The 22,867-nt window shown below is 39.5% G+C and overlaps 2 protein-coding genes across 4 annotated transcripts in view; one reads left to right on the forward strand and one right to left on the reverse strand.

Annotated features, from left to right (window-relative positions):
• Positions 1 to 6,947, reverse strand: part of LOC148109563 (uncharacterized) — a 285,598-nt gene extending 278,651 nt beyond the window's left edge. The window contains exon 1 of the mRNA XM_087864115.1: positions 5,998 to 6,947. Coding sequence (XP_087720241.1) covers positions 6,453 to 6,947 — 495 coding nt within the window. The 3' untranslated portion in view covers positions 5,998 to 6,452. The remainder of the gene's footprint in view (positions 1 to 5,997) is intronic.
• Positions 6,946 to 22,266, forward strand: LOC148109564 (uncharacterized). 3 transcript variants are annotated; one of them, XR_015725458.1, is made up of 5 exons: positions 6,946 to 7,363; positions 10,334 to 10,429; positions 10,777 to 10,902; positions 20,124 to 20,256; positions 21,662 to 22,266. XR_015725458.1 is itself a non-coding variant. In XM_087864116.1 (3 exons), the coding sequence occupies exons 1-2, from the start codon at positions 6,946 to 6,948 to the stop codon at positions 10,384 to 10,386; spliced, it is 471 nt and encodes a 156-aa protein (XP_087720242.1). In that variant the 3' UTR covers positions 10,387 to 10,429; positions 13,492 to 14,610. The 3 variants fall into 3 exon arrangements, 1 of the variants encoding a protein (XP_087720242.1); XR_015725459.1 differs by lacking the exon at positions 10,777 to 10,902; XM_087864116.1 differs by lacking the exons at positions 10,777 to 10,902; positions 20,124 to 20,256; positions 21,662 to 22,266 and adding an exon at positions 13,492 to 14,610.
• Positions 22,267 to 22,867: the final 601 nt, after the last annotated feature.

Raw genomic sequence — 22,867 nt, forward strand, 5'->3', positions numbered from 1 at the left:
TGTGGAGCCTCCCTTACTCATTAGGCATATTACTACTCACAAACAAACTGAACTACACCATATAATTACCCCAAAGATCCTTTTCACTGAAAATGGCCTGTTGTGGTGCTTGGATAGTGATTAACAGACTGAGTGCAGTGAGTCGTCTTGATATCGCTTCAGAAAAGTGATTTCCTCCCTAATAATTCCCAAGATACATAAATATTCAATTAGGGTCTTTGAAATCTAGTTTTAATTGGGCATTCATGCTCTACCCAACTTCAAGCTTAGCCCAAGCTAAGAAAGGTATTTTATTAGTTCTTACTATAAAAAAAAAAAAAAAATCCCCATTAACTCTTCATTAGTTTTAAAGCGGGAGGGTAAAATAAAGCCAAGATTATCTCTTATATGAAATTTTTAAATTTAAAAGCATTTTAAGACATACTGTAAAGCAATGAGGTGAATGCTTTCTGAATCACATGGGAAGTTGATTAAAGTTTCCTGGGACCCTCCTGAGACTTAGTAAAAATAAGAATAATGATAGTAGCAAATAGTTGCATCTCTATTATTATGTGCCCAGAACTGTTTTAAGCCCTTGGCATGTATTTTCCCTTTAAATCTTCACAAAAACCTATGAATTAAGAACAACTGTATGTCCATTAAAATATATCAGGAAATTGAGGCATAGAGAGATCCAATATCTTACCCCAAAGTCAAATAATATATCAAACTTAGGCAAATAGACCACAGAGTCCCTTCTCTTCACCACCACACCATTCTGTCTCTCCATACACGAGAATATCAAAACCTGGGGCCCAGATCTTAAATATTTCCAGTAGCTCCTCTGCTATTGTCAGCAAATTAGGCTGGAGACCTGCATTTTTAAAGTTTCTATTTCAGTAACTGGGAACCAACAAAAAACTAAAAACAAGCTTTCTACATTGGAAAAAGAATACTGAAAATGTCAAGTAATAAAATATCCAACCTACTTGTGTCTTTTTACAGTTTGAACAGTCTACTTATTTTCTTATCCTAGATGACTCCTTATATGGTCAGAAGGGGTACAAGGAGACAAAAGTCAACACAAGAGGTTCTCGGACTCCCTGATTCCAGGATCCTTTCACATGCTTAAAAATTGACGACCTAAAGCAACTTTTGATTATGTTGGTTATAGCTATCAAATCAATATTTATGAACTAATATAGTTAAACTGGGAAGATTTTACAATACAAGAATATACAAGCACACATGCCATATGCCATCAGAGCAATGATGTCATCACAGTTCACATGCTTTCTGAAAAACTCCATGGTACACTTGTAAAAGTATGAGAGTAAAAGGCAAATAACATCATAGGATTGTTACAGAAATATTTTTTTACACTCTCCGAAAGGATCTCAGGGACCCACACATTTCCCCTGAACTCACTTTGAGAAGACAGAAATACCTGCTCTACAAAATAACTGACCCGCAAGTTTTACCAGAAAGAAATATTCAATTGGGGGATTTAATTTTCCATCTCAGAAATAATTTTCACAATACATAGAATTACCACCAACATCATTCCATCTAGATTCTTGAATAACATGGACCAAATGTTAACTTCTTCTAATATGTATATGTAATCACTCTTATGAAGAAATTCGTTAATATTAAACTAAATTCTTGTTTTAACTGTCAATAAGATGTAAGCAAGACATAAATTATTAAGATCTATAAAATCTGTTATGATCGAATATAAAAAGAACTCTGTCTTCACCCGCTCCCTAAAACAAATGGAGAATTCCAATTAATTCCGAGTACGATAGCTAATTTTGTTACGCATTTGTTAGTGCATGAGCACACTTCACAATTCTAAGAAAAATATCATACCTGGTTACTTATGCAGTAGAATTAATTTTATTGGGCCACAAAGACAGAATGACATTAAAAGGTTTTGGGGGGATATATGCACATCTTAGGACTCATAAATGCTACTAGAGGCATGCTCACATTACTTTCTCACACTGGCCAATAAACAGCAATATCAAAACCACAATGAATGAAAAATAGGGATTTTTCTCCCCATTGATCAACAACTACACACACACAAAACACACAAATGGAGATAACAAAGGGAAAATGTCAGGAGGACCTTACTTACATTTGAATGTTTTAACTTATATTTTATTATAAAATAGAGTATTCTATAAAGAAGTTCATTTGCATAAAAGACTAGACATAAGCATAACAATAGTCTAAATGTAAATATGTCCTTGAAGGCAAACAAAGGCTAAATTACAATATAGTCTCTGTCTTTAGGGTTTCTCCTTATGTGAGCAAATCCATATTTGAATGTAATGCAAATCTAAGAAATCTAAGGGAAAATAGCCATTTGCAAAACTTAAGGAAAGATCACCTCCCTCTAATTCCAACTGCTCTAGCCATCCACACCATGCTAAATTTAGGCTGCACAGCATTTCTCAAAAATTGCTCTTTGTTCTTAAATACAAAAATCAATCAGTTTTCCTTGCTGATTTTTGGGCAAAAATGCCCCCACTTGTAATAGTAACTGTCACTCCAACTTAGCAGCCCTTTTCAGAGAGTTTCAACCAATGGTTAAAGTGGTCCAAATGAAATCTGAAAAACAATCAAGTTTAGCATTATTTGACTCACTTCAATCCTTTTGCTTTTACACCATTTTTAAATCTCTTGTTTAGGATTTCCTCAGCTACAGCTCACCAAAGAACCAAAGGTAAATCAAGACCACAAAAAATTTGTCTTTCTTAATTACTAGAAACAATGCCAGCCACGGTAGCTGGAGCCAGTATGCCTTATACTTGCTATTATTCCCCGTGGAAAGGAATATTTAAGTCTCCCAACTGTAAAAAGATCATTAAGAAAATCTCCCATTCATATTTTTGAGGAGAGCTCTCAATCTGAAGGATAATCACACCAAGCCACTTAAAATGAGACATCAAAAGCATTTACCCATCAGGCAAATCACATGCTGGTTTATCACTCTTCAGGCCAGGGATGCCTGATTCAGCCTAACAGGTCTAAGAAATATTTAAATAGTTCACGTAAACCTTTATACTAATCACTCCTTCCATCCCAAGTTTATAGAAATAGTCCAGACAAGCATATACACCAATGCAGCAGGTTATTGAATATTTAGAGATACGGAAGTGCTACGGAATGGTATTCAAGCACTCTGACACATTCACCTTCAGCTAAAGACAGCACAATACACTGACAGACAGTTCTAATGACATCAGGACCTGTGGAATGTATGACTGCTAGGAAACACATGCTGCTAGGAAACAAAGAACAGATCTGATCAAATCTTCTAATGTTAAGGACTGGGAATCATTGTGATTAGATCTTCCAAAATGAGAGGACAAGTGTTCTTTAATCTTTGGAAATATTTACAAGTATAAAGATTGTAACACATATCCTCTAGAAATGAAACATATATATGAAGCTAGATTCTCATAAATTAAATCACAATTCTCTAAGTTTTCTATTAAGATGACAGTCACTAGCAATACCACATAAAAATATAACTTAATCAAAATCAGGCATCAAAGATTCTGTATTTTTTTTTCCAGCCGAAGCTTTTTCAAGAAGTCAAGATCTTAAAAAAAAAAAAAGAAAGAAAGAAAGAAAAGAAATCTAGAAATTACAGTACCTAGAAAATAAGTACCATTTTACATTTACAGTGCTATACTTTTAAAAACAAAATAGAACATAGTCATTTGCACCAAACACCAAAGCAGTCAGAGCTAATCTACAACTACGGAATTTAATAGCTTTTAATTATTGAAACTGAAAAGCAGTTTAGCTTTTTAACTTTTTAAAGACTGTTTATCTTTGTACATTTTTTAACCCTTGCTTTGATTACAAAAAAAAAAAATGAGTGGAACAAAGCTGAGAGATTTTTCAACACAACTATCCTTTTAGCTCCTACACAAATTATTTGAAAACCTCTTGGTGATGCTATAAAAGAACTGACAATTCCATCTGTAATCCACATACAGACAAATTGGGCGCCAGAACTTCAGGTCATCATTCAGTACCATTACAGACTGATAAACGTATCAGGGAAATCTGGCTAAATTCTGTTTAATCTCATAGGGAAATGAAGAACATTCTCCAAGTGAAAAATTACTAAAATGTTTCTTTGTAGATTTTGCAATGACATTCTTTAACTAGTGTTGATAGCCCATATGACACCAAATTAGCAGACCGCCTATTTATTTCAGAGCAAAGCACAGAAGGCAGTTTTTCCTTCCTGCCAGAGTCTATGCGTCTCCTCATTTCCCCAGCAGCTGGCTGGAAGGATGTAAAAATCAGAGGTGCAAGAAGGCTTATACTTCCCAGTGAGTAATCCACCCAGGAAAGTAAACATAACCAGACACCACCAGGTTGGTGTCTAAAGGAAAGTGTGGCAGGGCTGCTTACACCGTTGTTTACAATGTGCTCCAACTACCGCAGGCAGGATCACACACAGGCACAGGGAGGAGACACCCAGAGGTGGGTCATACACCTAGAGTTCGCCCAATTGCTGTGATATCTCTGGCCATAAATAAAGCAGCGCACGTTTCTATCAGAGTGAGGGAAGTGACCGGAGAATTCCAAAGACCAGGGGTTATGATGGCTTTGACTCGGTTATTTGTCTGCTCGAGAGATGACTGTCCTATCCCTTGGTCCTCATCAGGGCCAATCTGGGGTGCGTCGAGCGCTGCACCAGAGACACGCGCTGCACGCATCTCGCGGAAGTGCTCCTGACTGGGGAGAGGGGACACTGTGAGGCTTCCTCGCAACCCCTATGGGGCCCCGCGGCCTCCTCAAACCAGATTTTCTAGTTAAGCGGATCCCAGGCGATTTCGATAAGCAAGCTCAGCTCAAGTAGCATCAGCTCTACCATCCCCACAAATATCTCCCGGTCATCCCCGGAGCGCGCAGGAACGCGCACACACTGTCACGCAAACGCCGACCGCACAGCCAACTGACCCTGGTAGCAGAGGTCACCCCCAACCCTACATATATATACACCCACCCATCTATAGCTGGGGGCCTGGCACGCTGCTCCGACAGGGGGCCGGTGGCGTGGGCGCGATGGCACCGACGCTCCGCTGCAGCCGGAGCGTCCCCTTCTCTCGTTGGAAGCTCCGGGGCGCCTGCCCTCCTACCTGTAACCCAGTCAACCGCGGACACCAATGCTCTTCCTACCCCGCCCTGGCATCCCGGCTGCCCGGATTCGTGCAACACCGTCCCCCGCCCCGTGCCCACTCCCAACACCGCGCCGCCCCGGGCCACCCACGAAAGTAACAGCTTCCTCCAACCAAAACCGCCTAACAAAAGCCTGGGCAAGCAGCTCTTAACCAAACTGCCGTGAAGGGGACACAACAGGCGGGATGCGGAGAGGCAGCACGGCTCTACGACTCAGGGGCGCGACCTGGGCAAAAGCGGCCCCTATGGATGCTCCAGACAGGCGTCTAGGAAGGATAGCCGGGAGCTCGCCGCCCCTCAGTCCCCATCACCCCAGAGCCCAGCTCTCACCCGATCCCTGTCGGCTATCCAGCCCGCTCCCGCCTCCAGCGGCATCAGCTCCGGCCGAAGGAGAGAAGGCGCCCCCTGGTCTGTTTTCAGCCCCCGCCAAGGGATGACACTGGGGGTGAGAGAGGAGGGAAAATTCCCGGGGTGGAAATTCCAGGTCCTATTCCCAGCGTGTTGGACTGTGAATGCGCCGGGTCTGTTCTCCCGTTCATCCCTCTCGGCCACCAAATCGCCCAATTGCTGGAAAAACCTCGAACCCGTGCCAAACCCCAGTGCCCACCAGCCAGGAGGCTCCCTTCCCACCCCGCATCACGATCGGATGAGTGTGTGTGCGGGCGACTGTGTGAGGGCGAGTGTGTGAGTGGGTGGGTGAGTGTGCGTGAATCCCGCACCCCCTCGGTTGCCCGCCCCGCGGACGCCACCGCCTGCGCCGGGCCAGGACCACCACTATTAGGAAGAGTGAGAAGAATAAATTACCTTTCGTAACCGCCGGTCCTTGAGATCGTCCCATCAGTTGCTCAACAACCTGCAGCCGGGTGCAGTTTCCACAATCCAGCCATGGAGCCCGGGGAGAAAGACCGGCCGGCCCCAGAGAAGACACCCCACCACACGCGGCAAAGAATGATACCAAAGCGCAGAGAAGGCAGCAGGAGGGTGGAGACCCCGGCCAAAGAAACAACAACAAAAAGTCTCTCCTTCCCCCTTTCTTCTACTACACAGCCATGGAGAAAGGGCAAAGGGGGGGAAAAAAGAACCAAATGTTTGTCTTCTTTACGTTTTCTCGCTTCAAACACACCAAGGGGGTAAAAACGGAGCAAAGAGAGAGGAGGGTTCAAATGTCTCTCCCAGTCCACAGTTGCACAACTTCGGAGTCAGGCTCAGTCCCCAGCAGCAGCCGAGAGACCCAAGCGGCAGCTATTAACATGCGGCAGTCATAGCTGAGGCTGCTTCTCCTGCTCCTGCTGCTGCCGCTGCCGCTGCCGCTGCTGCCGCCGCCGCTTAAGAAAAGACGCTGCTGAAGAGACCAAAAATCTTCCACCATCCCCCCAGCCGATCCTTATATCCAGTTCTCCCACCCCACCCCCTTCTCTTTCTTTTTCTTCTTCTTCCTCGTCCTCCCCTTTCCGCTTGGGAAAGGGAGCAATGGAATAGGTAGGGGGAGCCGCGACAGCCTGGGGTGGCTTCTTCTCCGCCAAACCCGCCTCCTTCTCCCGAGGTTTTCCTCTGGCGGAGGGTCTCCTCTCGCGCCCGCAACCTGCGCGGAAAGCCGGAGCGAGGGCCACGCAAACTCCTTCCCGGGTGCACGGTGGGGGCGCGCGGGCGGAGCGGACGCCCGGCCGCTGAGGGCTGCGTCCCGGGGGTCGCAGAGCCCGGAGTCCGTGGGGTGGCCGATTAGCTCGCCGGCCGGGCCGGGCAGCTGAGGGCATGTGGGAGCTTCATCGCGCGGCCCCGAGCTCCGCGCCGCCGCCGCCGCCGCCTCTTCGGTTCTTTCTCTTCTTCGACTCTCCGAGAGCGAGCAAGGCTCTGGCGCTCTCCACACACGCACACTCACACACGCGCACACACGAGCGAGCTCCTGCCAAAGCAAACCGTGCAATCCGCGCGCGCGCACAGCCGGAGAAAGAGGACGGAGGCAAAAAGAGAAGAAAGAAAGGGGAGGGGGCGAGTCACAGGCGGCGGCAGCAGCAGCTGTCGGAGCGGAGGCAACGAGCAGTCCGGGAAAAACCAGCAGCGGCAACGGCGGCACCCACCCGGGCCAGCGGCAGCATCTGCATCCCCGCTCTTGGGAACTGGGGCGAGCGGTGCCGGGCGGACAGGCGACCCGGCGACGCGCCGAGAGCCGGTCAGAGCGCGGGCGCGCGGGGGCCGTGCAGCCTGCGCGCGGAGGACGCAGCCGGGGCCCGAGCCGAGGCCAGAATGAGCCGCGGGCTGGCTAGCGCCAAGAGCGCGGAGAGTCGGGGAGGGGGCTCGCGCTGGGGGGATGAGGGTGGCAGGTAAAACCCGGATCTGGAGTGCACTCGGGCTCCGCCGCGCGGACTCCACCTAGCTGCTCGGCAAACGCTTGGAGGTGGGAATGAGAGGGCTGCTACATAAGGCTTCCCTTTCAGGGTTTGTCAAACAAAGGGTACCTCTCCTCCCGCTTTGAGGCACGCTTCTCCCTCAGTCTTGCAATGTCTCTCACTCCCCCACCCCACTTCTTCGTCTCTCTCTCTGTCTCTCTTCCCTCTCCTCCCTTCCTCTCGCCCCTCTCCCTTCTTCTTTTCCTCCACTCCACCCCAGGTAAGTGAACGTCAGGCTGAAAGTCCTGCCAGTGTCTCTTTTTCTAGGTGCAGATTATTCCATATTTTCATTATGCCGGTACCGAGTCCCAATGCGTTTTCTGCCTTTGGTCCATTTTATGTTCCTTCAAACTTACCTCAACGTGCAAGTTCATTGCAGACTTTAAAGTATCCTCTGATATTCGGACATAGGGATTTAATGATTTTATTTCATAATCAGTAAAAATTACCATAACGGATATAGAATGGTGCCGATTCCAAAGCAATGCCTTCTGATGGAGGGGAAAGTCTGCTCAAGTTAACTGAGTGACCTTGGTCAATTACTGAGCCCCTTTGTGCTTTCTTTGTAAATGAGAGAGAGGGTTAAGCAGGTAATTTATGAGGTCTTTTCCTGCTCTAAAATTTCATGATCTGAAAAGACTAAGGTGTTATTTCCTATATCAGTAAATTTGAGTTACAATTATGGGAGAAACTAAGATTTATTATACACATTCAACAAGCACATTATATCCAAATTGTATTTGAATGTATATATTCAGGATAGTCTAATGCCCTTCCAGAACTCTTTGGCATAATCATACCCCAGTACATATGAAGAACCTAAAACCTCATTAGACTTAACAGACCATACCCAATACAAATGACTATCAATATCTCATTCGTTTTTCAAAGCTCAATTCTAGTGCCAAATGCTCCAGAGTCTTTTCTCACCAACCTCAATCAAAATAATCACCCCTTTTATTATATTCCCATAGCACTTTGATGGTATATCCATGATAACACCGGTGTATTTTGTTCTTCTTTTTTCTCGTTCTTTTAAAATAATGAGTTGCTTGTCTATACATCTCAGATTATAGGATCTTCCTTAAACGCAAATTCCAAATTTTAATCATCTGTATAACATAAGATTACTATGTATCCACAGTACTTTGCACATTATAATTCTTTTTTAAAAAGTGCGAGGGGGATTTCCTGATATTTCTGAATTCTGACCAACCAGATGTTCACACACTTAAATTAGGCTACTTGAATTTGCCTAATATAAGGCATCCACAAACCCAAGTACTTAAAGAAAATGTAAACTGACACCTGAAGTCACTTGTTACTTAAATAATTTTAGAAATAGACTCCAGCTGATTGTGACAAAAGGCTCTCATTTGTAAAGGAGGTAAAATGGAAGCCCAGATGGATATATGTGAATTCATTTCCCAGATGGATATATGTGAAAAAACAATAAAATAATAAAATGTGTAATAAATGATGCTGTATAGATAATAAATGTTATTAGTGATAGCAGCATAAATATAAATAAATAGTACCTACAGACCAATTTTTAGAATCAGTCTTATATCTTCACAGGTCTGGAAGGATATGGGAGAGGAATTCAAATTAATTTCAAAATGGAAATTAATATATCAAAATATAAAATATACCAACTGAACACTATGTATATTAAGTTAAATAAGTAATTAAACATGAGACATAGTAATGGAAAAGTAAGCATATTAAGTTAAATATCTAATTGAAAGTATTCACGAAAGAATTGACTACAAATAAAGTTACAAACAGAAAAATGAAAAGAACCGAAAAAGGGAAAGAAGTAAGTGAAAAATAACAGCTACTTAAGAAAAGCAGGGAAAGGAAGAGAATAGGTTAATTACACAATTTAATCAAATGTCAGTGTAGGAGCTTTTACAGCAGCAACCTGTATTTTGGGCTCAAACTCCATGCTTCCAAATCCTTTTTCATCTGATAGGCATAATGTATATTATATCTTAAATATATAAAGCATCCTATTCCATCTCCAGGCAATCCATAACTCTTGCCAATATTTTTCTAAGGTGAACCTTCTAAAAAAATAAAATCAAGTAAATTCTGTGCCTTTTTTGCTATACAGCTATATTTAACAACTTCTCAGGGACAAGATAGCATCACAGATGATGTTTGAGCAGTGATGCTATTATACAGGGTAGAGCTGTGTGTGAGAGTGGTTTTTGAAAATGATGTCATGGTCGGCTAGCTCTATTAAGCTTGGGGAAAAAATCAATATTTACCATGTAGAAAAGAAACCCCCAAAACTTAAGTTGAATATCTGATCAATTAGGATAACTAATATGAAAATATTTTAATAACTAGTAAAATTCTCTGACCAAATGACTCTTTCAAATTACTAAATACACTAAGATCTCCAACAGTGTGAAAGTTAGGAAAAGAACATGGATAAGATGTTGACAGAATAGGTAAATACAAATAAATAACCAATAAACGTAAGGAAGGATACTCTGCCTTTACACCAAAAAAATCCCCCTCATAAAAATATACACTATTAACAGATCTATCATGTTTCATGTTTTGCCCAGGAAATTAGCTGAAAAGTAACAGTGCCCTACTACTAAACTCTAAAGTACATTGAGACAGACTTACTCCTATGGTAATAGCATACATTGACACATTCTTCTGGAAAGAAAGTTGAAGATATGTGTCAACTGACTTGTAAAATATGTATGCCATTAATCCAGTGTTTCTATTTACAGATACCTCTTCTACAGAAATAAACAGAGGTATGGACAAGAATTTTATACAATGATATACATCTCAGTCATCATCGTTATGTAAGGGGAGTATGTAAGGTATGTATATATTCAGAGTGATCTTGTTTCCTTACGCTCCGTAAAAGACCCCTTATCTGATTGGATTGGTAGTTATTTAGTTAGTGGGGAAAAAATGTTGGTTAAAGCAAAAAAACACTTTTAAAAATGATCCATATATTCTGTTTTAGTAAGGATTCATTTTTGCTGCAAGCAACAGAAACACAAAATAACAGCAACATGAATGAGATAGAAGTTTATTACTCTTTCTAGTGAAAAGTCTAGCATTTGGTGATCCAAGGCTGTTATGGCCCCCCAAAGCACCCTAAGTGTAAAAGATACCTTTATCTTCTTGCTTGGCCAACTATGACCTTTATTCCCAATTTCAGTTTTAGCAATCATGCTACATTGCAGAAGCAAAGAAGAAAAGGAGGAATGTAAAGCCATACTCATGCCCAAGGACATTTTCCTAATGTTGCACACACCATTCTCCTTTCACTTCATCCTCAGAAATGGTGAGATGGTAATGCTTAACTACAAGGCTAGTGGGAGACATTGACTATTCCGGCAATCCCGTTTCAATTGAAAATCAGATTATTTCATTGTTTAGTATTTCCTCAGCCTTTAACTTAACATTGTGCACCAGCTTGAACCAGCTTTGCATACATTAGGTTTTCAGTAACCAAATGAGGGGCTAACGCAGACACTAGACAATGCCACCTTCACATGAATTGACCTTTCAGTTCAACCAGAGGTAAATTTTCACAAAATGTAAAATTACTGAGCTTTCGCCATCAAGAAAAATACTCTCTAATACCCGATCAAATGTCAGCAGACAGTTAATATCTTAAATGCTACTGGGCCTAGACACACTGACAAATGAAGGTAATCAGGGTTAAATTACATCTGCAAAGCAGGTAGCAAATCATAGTACTCAGATTCCTAGTATGCCATGGCATGATTAGAAGTCTAAGGGGTCTTGGGTTCACTAGACTAATGATTTAAATTTATATTATATAGACCGTCAACATATTTGATTGGCCTATGGGATAGCTTAAGTCTGAGAAGTGCCTGGTGATGCTCTCCGTTCCCTGGAATATACATCAAAGGCCCATTTTAAAAGATTGTAAAATCTTACCCAGATTATATTGCCCTGCTAATTTGATATCATCTATTCTTTCCTGCCTCAAGCAATTCACCCTTATTCTTTTCCAATCCAAGAGAGGATCTGTATATTTTCTACATTCTAAATGACCTGGAAACTGATCTATAGATATAGATAAGGTAAATCTAGATCTAGATATTTTTTAAAACAGTTTCTCCTAATTAAATGGTTAACTTTTTCCACAACCTGACTTTTTTCCTTCCTAATGGAAGAGACTCCTTAAAACTCCTGTCATAATTTCTCTAATGCTTACATACATGCATGTCGGTTCTGAAGGACTCTGAAAGGAACAAGCTTCTCCTTCTTCTTCTTTTTATTTATTTATTTTTGTAACTTTCCCTACTACCTTGCCTTAGACCCAACAATTAAATTACCTTTCATAACTGCAAATTAGGTTCAACACCAAATGCTTTCAGCCACTTACTATAAATGTTAGTGTTAGAACACTGGCTCCTACAGAAGTATTCAGCACTCGCACAAACATAGTTACCTTAAAAGCATCACATCACAGTATCTAGATTCTAGTTTCTAGATTCTAGAAATACAAGAATATTCAAAAACTCAATGATGTTTTCTTATAAAGACAAATATGCTTGTGCTTTATAAATGAAAATATCATGGTCAACCAGAGATAGTCAGTAATGACTGTCATGTTCTGAAAAGGAAGTAAATCAACTTTTTGTTCCTTTGTAAAACATTGCCACTCTGCTGGGCTCTGCTCATCGGCCCTCTTCTTTAAGACTATAGGAGACATCAAGAGCAGATACCTAATTCATAATTACTCCCCTTTCTCTGAGAATGGTTCTTACAGATATGGTAGGTGGCTTTGTACCTGTCCCTTAGCCATGGTAGATTGGTCCAGGCAAGGGCAGCTGACCCAAGCTTAGCTAATCAGAATCATTCTCCAGGATTTTTCAGACTATACTATGCAAAGAGTTTCAATATATCCCTGGTGGTGGAGGAGGCTCGGTAGCTATCCATGACCACATTTTCTGCTATATGGTACTACCTAAACCTGACTTAGTGCAATAATTTCCTGAAGAATGCAGTCAGATTTAAAAAAAAAAAAAAAAGCCTTAATCAGAGCTTCTTTTTTCTTTTGCATCTATTTATAGATTCCCAAATAAGATGTGCACAGGGGAAAATTCTGTATGGACATGTTGTTATAGTAGTAACATGCAATCTGTGTTATGGTGATACCTAGGAAATTAGGTTGCCCTTAAGATTGCCTACTGGATTTTCCAGAAAGCTGAGCTCATACAAGGCATATTGCATTATTCTTCTGGGAATGTTGGTCACATTATTTTTGCAGTACTCCCAGTTAGATGATTTTCTCATTTCTGGTATCTGCTTCAATCGTACACCTCACCTCTTTTCCTAGAAAAGCAAAATGAAAAGTGGTAGGAAAAATAATGGTTATTGCCTACTTGGAAATACAGTGCTCGGGCCCATAGTAGATATTCAATAAATGTTTGGTGAATGAAATAATTCAAGGCAAGAGTGATGTAATATATATTATCAAATACGTAAGGTGTACTTATTAAACCATGTCAGATTAATATATCTATCATTCTATTAAGATTATGTATTAATGGAAGTTATACATCTAAATGAGAGCCATCAAATTCAAATTAGTCACCTTGACTAGGATAGGCAGCCATTGCTCAAAATAAATTGAACTCTTTTGAGATCATTTTATACGATAACATGCTGGAATAGCCGTACGATATTAGCAAATCTCTTGCTTTTAAAGTACGTTTGATTTTTTTTGTTGTTGCTGGGCTCATGGTTTAGATCAAATGAAAAAAAAAATTACTGGCATTAAAGACCTGTAATAGAGCTTGGAAATGAACTAATTAGACATCAGGCCAGGGAATAACATTTTTTTTTGTTCAAAATAAATAAGGTATGACTAATTTTTTCTATGGATTAATTTTAGGCTATAACTTCTTTAAAGTAATGATCATCATTGTCTATGGCCTGAGTTTAATCCTCCCAAGAAACCAGCAACAGAGGTATTATGCCCACTTTATTAATAATAATACTAAGAATCGGACAGTATAATAACTTTCTCACGGCTCAACATCCAGTAGAGTATACCATTTAGACAAGTTTATCTTACTAACCCTCTGCCTACATTGGAAGAGATGGTAAAAGCAAGTGGTCACAAAGAGAGACTTCCTCCTCAGCTGCAGTTCATTGGATGAGGGAGGCGGGGAGGTAAGTTGCTTGATTAGCAAGCTAATCAAGTCGTCTTCCTAGGGAAATTGGAACTGGGATTGAGAGAGTCATTGTCTCTTTCTCTGAATAGGCCATGTAGGTGACCAAGCTGTGGTGTGGCCCTCTTTTCTCTGCCATATTAATTCAGGAATCAGAGGTGGTTCAGTCTTGAGGAGAGACATGGACTATTCTATCATCAGTTAAACTTGCTTTTAGCCACCCAGCAGAAGTGATGAGAAGACTAAGTTGCAGAAAGAAGCATAAAACACGTGCACAGAAAGGAGTATAGATAAACCACAGAGAGAGATTTTGAATGGCTTTCTAGACCCTGTTCTATTTCTTTCCTGATATCCAGCTGCATTTCTGTACTTAATTGGAAAACAGCCCTTGTGGTGTTATAGTACATTCTTTTTGATGAAGCCCGCACAACTTTGTAGTAGTTATCAGTGGGTTTTGTCCGGTCATTTCTCTCTTCGCACTTCTGGAAATAGTATACCTCTTCCTTGGATGTCCTTTTCCTCTTCACTTTATATATTGGTAATGATCTGTCCATTTTGGTACCTAGCTCACACAGGGAAGGCACATGATCCAGGCCAAATCAAACACTGTAACCAGCTCTCCCCCAGTGATTTGTTACAGATGGCCACATGACTGAAGCCTGGCTAGTCAGAATACTTTTCTGCGATTTTTTTTTTTTTTTTAATGAACACTTAGAGAAATCTTACCTCCTTCTCTGGTATGTTTTTAAATTGGAATGGTATAAATCTGAAGATTGCTTTTATTTAGTTGTCTGTTTATTTACTTCTATTATCCAAAGCATGTGTGTACTCTCTCTCTCTCTCAGGGATTTAATGATTATAAAAATTGAATAATAATTTTCTTCTAATTTATCTCACAAATGATGAAGAGATTGAATGTATACATGCCAACAGCTTCGTATATTCTTACCTTAACTTATTTAATGTTAGATTTAGGTGAGATATATTGATTATACTTATATAAAATGTTATGAAATAAAGTTTCAAATCTATACTGTACATCTTATACTAAGATGCATACTGTGTCTCTGATTCTCTAATAGTTAAGATAATCCTGGATCAGGACTGTAACGTGGAGAGTGGAGAGGGTGGCCATATATAAGCCTTTAACATAAGGCTTTTGAGGTTGTACTGGGCAGACCATGGGTAACAAAGAAGAGGAGTGACTTCTTAGCATTTTATTTATGGGCTTTCATGATTGTTATCATGTCCACTCAGATTCTATTCACAAGAACTCAGTCATATGGCCACCCTGTAAAGGAAGTTGGCAAATATGTTCTAGCTTTTGGTCCAGGAAGAAATTGATGTAAGTTTATAAACAGTATGCAGTTCATGCCATATACTCTTCTCATGATTTGGGGGAAAAAAAAATTTTGAAAGAATATGCAGAATGTTGTAGCCCAATCACTGGCACATAACTGAAGTAATATTTAGGCCGTATGACATGATACAAAGCCCTCAGGACATGGATTCGGAAGACTGTATTTTCAGCTTCGTCCTTACCACGGACTCACTCTGTATTGGGCAATTCTTTTGATATTTGTAGGCTTTATTTTCCCTATCAGTAAAATTGGCATGTTAAAATATCTGTCCTACCTACACTAGTTTATTGTGGCTACCAAATTAAGTGTATTACAAACTTAGAGTCCTGTTCAAATGGAAGATCCTTGCTAGGACACACACACACACACACACACACACACCCTACAATATTTACACAACCAGAATTCTATGTGTTATACTCTAATTCCTATGTTTTCCCATGCTATTTGAATCTTTCCTCTATAAATGTAATAACCTCTTTCAGGGATGCTATGAAACACCTTGCATTTTTCTTCTTCCTAGGACCAAAATATTCATTTCCACAGCTGGAGGAATGCAGACTGCTCATAAATGAGTTCCTCAAGTATTTCCCTTTCTCTGCTGAAGGGAGATGTCTTATTCAAGATTATGTTCCCTCCTTAGAGATCAACCCATATTCAGTACCCTCATAGGGGTACTTACAATAGGCCTATTTCCTGGCCCATTTCCTCATGATTCCAAAGAACCATCCCAAGTTCAGTGAGACCCTAGATTGCCTGAGGGCTCTACTGCTGTTCCACTTTTCCCTCTGCCCAATTCTGAGTCTCTCATGCCCCCATTTCCTCATTCCCACACTATATTGTTCCTGAGAGCTCTCTGGATAAATCTCTTGTTTGCAATCTTCTGTCTTAGAATCGGCCTCCCAGGACACCTGATGTAACATAGGCTCCTCGTTCCTGTGCTTGACCTTGCTATAGTTTATTCTCAACACTCAGCCAGAGAGATGCTGCTAGAACTAAGTGATTCTATCAGTTTCTTAGAGTTACTCTAACAAAATATCACAAAATGGGTGGCTTAAAACAACAGAAATCTGTAGTATACAGTTCTTCTAGAAGTTAGTTGGAACTCAAGGTGTCAACAGAGCTATGCTTCCTCTGAGTCTCCAGATCGAATCTTTCCTTGCCTCTTCCGAGCTTCTGATGGTGGCCGTCATTCCTTGTCATTCCTCAGTTTGCAGCTGCATTACTGCAAATTCAGCCTCTGTCATCACATGGCGTTCTCCCTGTGTCTGTCTTCACATGGTATTTTCCTTTTCTTGTAAGGACACTGATCATACTGGATTAGGGCCCACCCTAGTGACCTCATCTTAGTTTGATCATATCTTCAAAGAACCTATTTCCAAACAAGATCATATTCACAGGTACCTGGGGTTACAACATCAACATAACTTTTGAGGGTATGCAATTTAACTCATAACAGTGATCCTGCCCCAAATCCTCCATTTGCTCTATCATTCAGAGTCAACTGGAAGTGGCCTGCAAAGCACTATAAGGTCTAGCCCCTGAAACCTGCATGGCCTGATCTTCCGCTCCTCTCCCCAGAGATCATTTTGCTGCAGCCATAATAGCCTCTTTGTTGCTTCCTCACTTACCAGACACACCCCCATCTCAGGGCTTTGCATCTGCTTATCTTTTTACCTAGAATGTTTTTCACCTAGACATCTCTGCACGGCTCTTTACCTAATCTACTTCTAATTTGTGCACATATGTTCCTTCTCGGTGATGCTTTCTCTAATACTCTATTTAAAATTATATACAACCTTATGCAATTTTAATTATTACAACTCTATCACCTTCCTTTTTTTCCTCCATAGAACTCCTCACCTTCTAATATACCATGTAATTTACTTATTCATTGTGTTTCTTACAGTCTGCAGTATGACTTCGGTGGTCTCAAGGCACTTTTGCCTTTAGAGGTCCCTTCCTCCATAAAAAAATATCTAAAATTATATTTTATGGCTGCATTGTTATAAAGAAAAATATAATCCAGGATGGATGCATTATTATAATATTCACATTTTTTTCTGGATTTAAAAGAAATTAAAATTAAAACATTTTTGTGGGCCCCTAGGAGGATTGTGGGCCTTAGGCCCTGTGTGTAATGGATAACCTGGTCCTGAGTTTATAACTATCTCCCTATCAGAATGTAGACTCTTGGACAATGAGGACTTTTGTCTGTTTTACTCATTGATATTTCCCCAGCAAGTAAAACAGGGCCTGGCATATAGCAATGCTCAATAAATATTTGCTGAATATACAAGTAGCTAAAAATATCATTTTGATTTTCCATTAGAATTAGTTTTCCATTCCCTTAGTGAAATAGCTTTGTGTGGCCTAATCTAGAATGTACTGTTATTTCCACTTCAATACTTGAAACTTCAAGAATAATTCTTCAAAAGGCCAACCAATCTTTGAACTCACCATAGGACTCCAACCTTATACAACCCTTGGGAACCGTGGGAAGCCGATGGTAAGTGAGCTGCAGGAATTACTCCCCTGTATCCCTTCCGGGTGCGCTGTAAAGTTCTGTGCCCTATCAGGAAGTTATTACAAATATTATGAGAAACATTTTTTTGAACTTAAGAAAAAAAATTAAACAATTATAAGAAAAAATTTTACTAGTACCTTGAAATAAACCATAATACTGAAATATCTTCTAAGTAACAAAATAAGTCAGGAAAATGCTTAAAATAATTTTATAAAACTAAACTAGTGTGGTTGCCATATTACAGAGATTTGTTTTAATGAAAAAAAAAAAAAAACCCTCCATGAAAACGGGTGGGTCTCAGGTGGTAGAGCAAGGATAAGAGAATGACTAAATTTGATTTGTATTTATTAGAAAAGGAGAGATCAGACCTTCAATTTGATTTGGGAAAACCAAAGTTAAACTTGCAGGGGTATAAATATTGCTTATTCTGTACTGAAGAATCTTGGTACTTATGAATTTCTTAGGATAAAATGTGACCGCTAACACCCTTTTGAGAGGAGACGTTATTTCATGGGAGGCAAAAATCATTACAGTGCTGCATACATTTATTAATATGCAGAATATTCAAATTTACAGCTGATGAGGAACTTTCATGGTTATTTACTTACCCTTTCTGGAACTACTGTGAAATTTCCCATTTGTTCTACTTTCAGCAATCTCATGTGTTTTCCTTAGAACTTGACTAATACTCAATGTTTAGTTATATATGTCTGTCCTCCCTTAGACTGTTGGGGAAGCATGTACAATTTATTTTAGTACATATATCACCCAGCATGATGTTTTTCATATTGAATAGATATTAGCTGAATGTGAAACGATTTAAAAACTATCGACATAGGGTGATTTTCTTAAGGTTATTTTCATTACATATGTATTTAGAAAATTCTTTCCTTTGAAGGTTTCTCTTTTTACTACCTGCCATCTATGTATTTCATTTACCTGTTCAAGATATGGAGTCCCAGCCTTGTCAGAGCATAGCAGAAGATAGAACCATTATTTATTTATCTAATACTTGCCTAGAAACTTACTGAGGACATGATCTCAGTAATAACAACAACTTAGAGCTATAGGAATTATTTGCTTCATATTATAAATTAAAAAGGTCAAGGCTGAATAATTGGCTTAAGGTCAAACAGCCAATAAGTTAAAGAGTGAAATTCAGTCCTAAACCTGCCTAATTCCAAAACTTACGTTCTTTCTCACATGAACAGAAGATCAGCTCTACAAAGTAATATGACATTTAGGAATGGAGCAAGTTTTTAAGGCAAGATATTGAAAGACAACATAATGAATTTTTATAAAATAGCTTAAACTTTAATTCAGTAGACACTACATTAAAATAAGAAAATTAGGGGTGTCTGGGTGGCTCAGTCAGTTAAGCGGCTGCCTTTGGTTCAGGTTATGATCCCATGGTCCTGGGATCCAGCCCCACATTGGGCTCCCTGTTGAGCATGGAGTCTGCTTCTCCCTCTCCCGCTCCCCCTACCTCCACTCATGCTCGCTCTCACACAGGAGCTCTCTCTCTCTCAAATAAATAAATAAAATCTTTTAAAAAATAAGAATTTTAAATTATAATGATCTGTCAGGGAGACCTATATGAAAATAATGAACACATTGCCAGGGAAAATGTAGACATTTATAGCGACAGATATTGGTCCATGGAATTTTAGATCATTTTTACGTCTGTGTTTTGTCATGTCCAGGTCAATTGTGAAAATGATTCTACTACTTTTATATTCTCTGTGCTTCTTTACTTTTTGTGTTTATTTATTTCTGCCTGGCTCCTTTAGTCTTGTAAGTCTCATCTTCACTTGCATTGCTGATTTTTTTCTTATTCCTATGAACTCATTACTCCTCCAAAGTTTCTTTATATCCTCTTTTTTTGTCCTCCTGAAAGAACTTATTACAATACTATCTGTGATTCAAAGACGTCCCAATGTAGACCCATGCAATGTTTCTTCTCAGATTTCAGAGCTAGGGAAATATCTCTTTCCTGATAATTTGGTTTTCTACCTTATTAGCTATTGAGAGTGATGTATCCTATTATATTTCCCTTTTGCTTTGAATGCCTGAAAGATAAGCATTTGGTTTTGTGCACAATAGCAGTAGTTTCCCTAGACTTCGTTGTCTGGGATGATTATTGTTCCCATCATTACTTGTCTGTTGTCATTGTTTAAATGATGTTACGGTTTTGTCATGTGTGACCTTAATTTGTAAGAAACTGCCCTTTCTTTTTGAAGATAAGTAAGAAAAAAAGAAAAAGATGAGAAAGAGACTGAAAGAGATAGAAAGAAAAGAGAAAATTAAACATTTCATCAATTTTACATCAAGTCTGGTTCTGCCTTGTTTTCTTGAGTTTAAGTTAATAATTCCTGTCTTGCTTTGTATGCAACTTGGAATAGCTGGGACAACTGGTTTACTCTTTTGTACTTGACAACATGTGTTCATATCTTATTTCCTCTAGGAATGGAGCCCTTCTTTATTTTGACAAAGTTTTTCTACAGCCTGTCTTTTTCCCAGATTGGAGCCCTCCTTCTGAATGCCAGATCTACACAGGGGGTCTTGTTACCCTTGGCCAGCGAGTCCCAGTTCTGAATGTGAGCCTCTCTGTCCATCTGTCTGTTGCTATGTATATGTATGCACACACACCTGTATGTACACACGTATAATGTACACACATATGCATGTTAATGGTATTAAAGAAGTCTAGCAAAAGGTGCTGGTGTGTATTTATATTAATGCTAATCATTTGTCTGAACTGTTGCTGTTTTCTGCCCCATATTTTAGTTGGTTGCCTTTTCCCCTACTATTTGTCTTTCAAGACGCCTTTTACAACACAGCATCTCTGTCTACTTTGAGATTCATGCCCATCACTGCCAGCTTTAACACACAGCAGGTATTTCTTTTGTTGTTAGATAATCTGGTTTCGTTTTAAATTCTTTTATCTATCTAAAAAGTTAAAAAGAAACGTTGCTTTGTAGCCCTTTAGTATGGTTTAGAATCTGATGCTATGTTGATAATAGATTAGGTCAGCCCGTATGCATGTACATACATATGTTTATATGTATATATTTACATTCTGCCTTATCCAATAAAAAGGACATTCATTTCTACAAATTAGCTGTGCCACTAATACATTGTCCTTCTCCAATTCATCAGAACTTTACTGGGGCTCTACTATGTACAAGGCACTATACTAGCTACATAGTGACAAATACGAAGAAGACATGAAGCCTATTCTTTATGGAGTCACATTATGCTGGAGACAAAAATACCTGTAATATAAGCAGAGAGATATGGATCTTGACAGTAATTCAAATTTTGTGGCTGAAATGTTTCCTAGTGGCACACTTCTGGGGTAGACCTAGGGACTTGTGTGAGTTTCAGAGCACAAGTTGTCACTGTGACCTTTTTTCCCTACTTGATGGTGGCGGTGATAGTGGATTATTTTAGGATCAATCTTGAATTCAAACACATGTATGCTGCTATGTGAACCTGAATAAGCTACTTAGCCTTTCTATAGCTTGTTTACTTACTAATAGTGTAGTCATATGTATTCATTAAATGAACAAATACATATAGTGTATGTCCCTGGCACAAAGCTATTCTAGGAGATAGAGTGGTATAGAAAACAGACAAGTTTCTGTTTCATAAAGATTAAATTTTAAAAAACAGCCATACTGGGCAAACTATAGAAATATAGAGTTACATATATAATATATAGTATATTATAGCAATATTTTATATAAGTATTATTGCATATTTGAAAGATTATTTAATTCAACATATTCTATATATTTATTTATATTTATAGGTAATAAAAAGTGAATTTTTCTTGCATTGCCCAGAAATCAAGGTGGCAAAGATCTTATAATCACAAAGTGTTACATATATCATACGTATTTAATGTTTTATCTCAAGATACGAAATACAATGTAATAAGTGTATTTGGCAACTTTCTTTTTTTTTTTTTTTTAAGATTTTTATTTATTTATTTGACAGAGAGACAGCCAGCCAGAGAGGGAACACAAGCAGGGGGAGTGGGAGAGGAAGAAGCCGGCTTCCAGCGGAGGAGCCTGATATGGGGCTCGATCCCACAACACCAGGATCACGCCCTGAGCTGAAGGCAGATGCTTAATGACTGCGCTACCCAGGCGCCCCATATTTGGCAACTTTCACTCAATACAGAGATGTCACAGTTATTGCCAAATGTTGCTTGATTTGACATTTCACTGATTCTTGAATCTGGCAATTGAGATGAATACCCAAGCTCCTAATATGCTGTGTCCTAGGTTTTAAATCACCTCTGGCTCCTCTATTATTCCTTGAGCTTAATAAAGACATTGTGCCCATGTGTTTTCCAGATCCCATAAAGCGTAAGGACATGTAACTTAAAGTGCTGGAGGAAGGAGTCAGTAGATACCTCAGAATGGCCCCTTTCATCCTGATTACCCCATGTGGGACGTTAACATGGATCTATGCTCGTCTCCAGCAGTTGGACCCAGGTTAACTTCTGAGAAATGCTGACCTCTGGACTGACTTTATGCAGAGATGAAAGAAATGTGTGTACATTTTAAAAACAGTGATTAAAGATTTGTCAGACTTTCTACTATTCTTTCATCATTTATCCAAACCTATGAGTATGACCACGTGCGTCATTAGAAGGCTTTTGTTAAAAAGTAATCATGTGAGATATGCGTAATGATGTGTTAAGAAGTTTTCAAAAAATGGTGTATTAAGAAGTTTCAAAGTAGTAACTTTTAGATCATTTTGTTCAGTGAGAAAAGGGGTGTTTCTGAATGTAGATATATTGGGCCTAAGTTTGCTTCTCTGTAACACAGGGGCAATAATAGAGGGTCCTTGTGAAAATTGAATAAGTTAATACATATGAAGGGCTTAGAAAAATACTTGATAATAGAAAGTGCTCTCTCTCTTTCTCTCTATCTGCTATTATTCCTAAATTGTTTAAAATCAGAGTACCTAAGTAATTATAAAATGCTCATGATAGGTCTCAGAGTTATAGGATTACAGGTGATTTTTTTATTCCTTTCTTACCTACCTGTATTTTCTAAATTTTCTATGATGTATATGAATTTTACTGATAAAATAGCAATATTATTAAAAAGTATTTTTATAAGTTAATGGAAAAGATAATCCCATTAGGACATATTAAATGTATTATCATGGAGAGGGGTGAGGGATAGCCAA

The sequence above is a fragment of the Ursus americanus genome, chromosome 8 (assembly GCF_024610735.1).
Source record: "Ursus americanus isolate L20-20 chromosome 8, mUrsAme1.1.p, whole genome shotgun sequence".
NCBI lineage: Eukaryota > Metazoa > Chordata > Mammalia > Carnivora > Ursidae > Ursus > Ursus americanus.

What these genes read in the sequence shown, in the direction of transcription:
- LOC148109564 (XM_087864116.1), top strand. Translation starts at nt 6,946, where the DNA reads ATGTGGGAGCTTCATCGCGCGGCCCCGAGCTCCGCGCCGCCGCCGCCG. An exon ending in CGGCGACGCGCCGAGAGCCG is followed by an intron (nt 7,364 to 10,333) that starts GTCAGAGCGCGG and finishes TTCTATTTACAG; the next exon opens with ATACCTCTTCTACAGAAATA.